General features: G+C 38.5%; 1 protein-coding gene and 1 long non-coding RNA gene across 2 annotated transcripts in view; both read left to right on the forward strand.

Annotated features, from left to right (window-relative positions):
- The window catches only part of LOC147818204 (uncharacterized), a 3,947-nt gene extending 1,999 nt beyond the window's left edge, over positions 1–1,948 (forward strand). The window contains exons 3-5 of the mRNA XM_087178219.1: positions 1,237–1,518; positions 1,648–1,674; positions 1,800–1,948. Of these exons, the coding sequence (XP_087034345.1) occupies positions 1,269–1,518; positions 1,648–1,674; positions 1,800–1,948 (426 nt within the window). The 5' untranslated portion in view covers positions 1,237–1,268. The remainder of the gene's footprint in view (positions 1–1,236; positions 1,519–1,647; positions 1,675–1,799) is intronic.
- Positions 1,949–2,094: 146 nt separating this feature from the next.
- The window catches only part of LOC111666753 (uncharacterized), a 4,717-nt gene continuing 3,615 nt past the window's right edge, over positions 2,095–3,196 (forward strand). Inside the window, exons 1-2 of the long non-coding RNA XR_002761602.2 lie at positions 2,095–2,576; positions 2,701–2,895. This is a non-coding gene — a long non-coding RNA (uncharacterized LOC111666753). The remainder of the gene's footprint in view (positions 2,577–2,700; positions 2,896–3,196) is intronic.

The following is a 3,196-nucleotide window of genomic DNA, read 5'->3' on the forward strand; positions in this document are numbered from 1 at the left end:
TGATATTGAATCGATTGCACAATAAATGCAGCTGAGAGTGTTTTCGAAACAGAAAAGTTAAAACAATCACCAGTGAAGAGAAACTCCTTCAATCCCAGACAAAACAAAAACACACAATCATAAAAATAAAGAACAGAACATTTAACAAACAGCACAAACTTCTCCTTTATATATAGAAACAGAGACTTTACTCAGATCATGTAGATTCTGGCCTCATTATTATCCCATTATTCTACGAACTAAAAGTTCAGATTTCTGTTTTTTCCCCATATGTTTTCAAATTATTTCTTCTTTTCTGAAGCTGTTGCCTTTTACATATTCACATAATAACAGAACAGAACGGGCTGGGCGTGTGTTTCTACATAATTTGTAAGGTTGTGTTTGATAGATAATATTTTGTTAAGTGTTTATTTGAGTGTTAATTAAGTGTTTTATTAAATGTTGATTAAATGGTTTTATTTAGAATAGTTTTCACAGTTCACAGTTAATCTTCTACCCAGTAATAGAAGTACTGAGATCCTGTAGTGAGGTAACAGTACTAATACCACACAGTATAAATAAAACTCCTGCACTGAAAATGTGTGTGAAAGTGTTTAAGTATAATGAGGAAAATGAGCCTGTTACCTGTCAGGTGAGATAATTATTATTACTCTGATGTAATTGATGGAAATGCAGGATTTTGTTGTGGAACTCTTTTTTTCTACTTAGTGAAAAGCTGCAGTTAATGATTCTGTTCATTATCGATTAATCTGCTGATTATTTTCTTCTTCTTCTTTCTATTTTCTTCTTTTATGAACTTTTATTAACAATACATTTCAATTATTTAAATAATTAAAACAAACCGTGAAATGTTTGACACTTTTACATGAAAAATGACTTTTTTCATCAAAATATCAGAAGTCTTTTTTTCTAATGTACTGATTGTTTGAGCATTTACAACATTTACAGCATCATGTCATATTTAAAAAGTCTTCACGTGTTTTATAAGAATCTTGATTCGTAAAGAAACGACGCGTCACATAAATGTCCTGTAATAAAGTGGCATCAAATTAAAGCAGCGCAGGAAAGTACGAGTACGTACATTCATCATACGTTCATCATGTTTGTGTTTGAAAAGCTGAAACTTTTCCTGTCACTGATGTTTGTGAGACAGATCTCAGGACGGGGTTTGACCTTTGACCCCAGTGTTAACGAAGTCTTGTCTGTGGCTCTGGTTTCATGAATGACTCCGTCCAGATTCGCTCCCTTTGGAGCCGGACCTGTTCGTCATGAGTCCTCTGCTGCCGGAGGGTTGGATGGGGAAGGCGCCGGACAGCCTGGGTCCAGATGTCTGTCTGGCGGCTGGTTTCCGTCCACAGGTCGGTGAAATGGTTCTGAATCTGAAGAACGGTTCTGTCGCTCTGAACACCAGCAGCGCCGCTCTGTCCCGGATACAGAACAAATACTTCTTTGCTGGATTCACCAACGAAACCATGTTCTCCTGCGAGCTGCACGGCGCCTCGTCCGACAACGACAACAGTACGAAACCCAGATTCAATTAAATACAGAAATAAGTAAATAGACTAAATAAAGTATAAAAATAAACATAAATAAATATATAATTTGTCTTTTTGTGCAACTCAGACTGTTTTCTCTTTTCACCAACAGTTGACCGCTGTGCCGACCTTCATCCAGGTGAGTCACCAAACACACCTGAACACACTGCTACACACCGAGCGACTGTCTGTTCGATTGATCGGTGATCAGAGAGCTGTCAGTCACTGATCGATCGATGGTCCTGTGTTTTGTGTCGTGTGCAGAGAAAGCCAAGCTGAACTTCTACCTGCTGCAGATGAACTCAGTCAGAGTGGTGTTCACCAAGGCTCTGGCCTTTAACACCATCCTCACCATCAGGGCCGTGCTCTTCCTGTCTCTTATACACATCTCAAAGCTCATTATTCTGAGATAACGAGATATTATCAGGAGAAAACGTTTTTTGTTATCCCGAGATAACAAGATAATTATCCTGTTATCTGGAGATAACAAGATGATTATTCTGTTATCTAAAGAAAACAAAGCTCTGTCATGTCAACATAACAAGATAAAAAAATATTTGTGAGTATGGCCTTTCTCAGCTTCCGTATGTTATAATCACAAACGTTTTTATTTTAATATCTTCACTAAAGAAAAAATAAAACGGACTTTAACAAGAGTTTTTGATTCAACAGTCAAAGTCTGAAGAAAAGTTTTGCCTACAAAGTGAATAAATAAGGACGTAGTGATGACGAGAAAGAAAAGTTAACGTAACAGTATCTCAATATAATTCTTGTTTCAATGAGAATCATTTTTCCCTTTGAGGACGAAGAGCAGAAGTTTTTGTTCCTGTGGCAGCAGAGCGTCGTTGTTTCCTCCTGCAGATGTGTGAGGTTTTTGTACGAGGTTTTTTCACCGTGTTGGTACGGGGTACGTGGACTCCACAGTGACTGAAACTCCACACAGAGCAGAACAAAAACCTCCAGTCTCCTCTGAAGCGTCTGTTTAAAGTCTGGAAACTTCCAGAATCAACTAAACACAGAGAAACAAAGAGAGTGTGACAGGTGAGTCCTCAGCTGCTGCTTTTCTACCTGAACACAGTCACATTTCTTCACTTTACTGAGCTTCATGTCTCTGCTCTGCTGCTGCATGTGCTGCTGAAGTCTTCTGTATTTTCACTGTGAACAGGCAGAAACACAAGTCCAGCTGTGTGTGCTCGTTCCTCGGTGGTTCACAGCTCGCTCTGACTCCATGGACGTGGATTTTGACCTTTTTCCAGCTTTTCTGAGGATGATTGACAGCTCTGAGGTTTTTGTACGAGGCCGTAACACTGTGATGGGTTATTATTTGGAAGGGCCATCAGACTCACCGTCACTGCAAATGGTAAGGACACACTCTTTTATTCTTGTTAAAATCATGTTAATGAATGAGTTTTTCAGGGTCTGTTAGTTTTGGAGTCGGTTCTTCATGTTTTAAAGTTTAAACTTGACGGATCAGTTGAGTCGTGATGAGACGACGAGCTGCTGTCATTTCAGTTGTCAAAACAAATGGAGATTTTGCATAAAAGATTTATATTCATAGTGCAGGTCTGAGACAAGACGTCCTGGAAACATCTGAAAATATTTAATTAATGATGTTGAACCCGAAAGCCTGAAAATTGTCCAAAAACACTATCAACTGCAAC

This window comes from Seriola lalandi, unplaced genomic scaffold (genome assembly GCF_002814215.2).
Source record: "Seriola lalandi dorsalis isolate HSWRI2012SDOR001 ecotype SW California unplaced genomic scaffold, Sedor1 jcf7180002054679, whole genome shotgun sequence".
In the NCBI taxonomy this organism is placed as follows: Eukaryota; Metazoa; Chordata; class Actinopteri; order Carangiformes; family Carangidae; genus Seriola; species Seriola lalandi.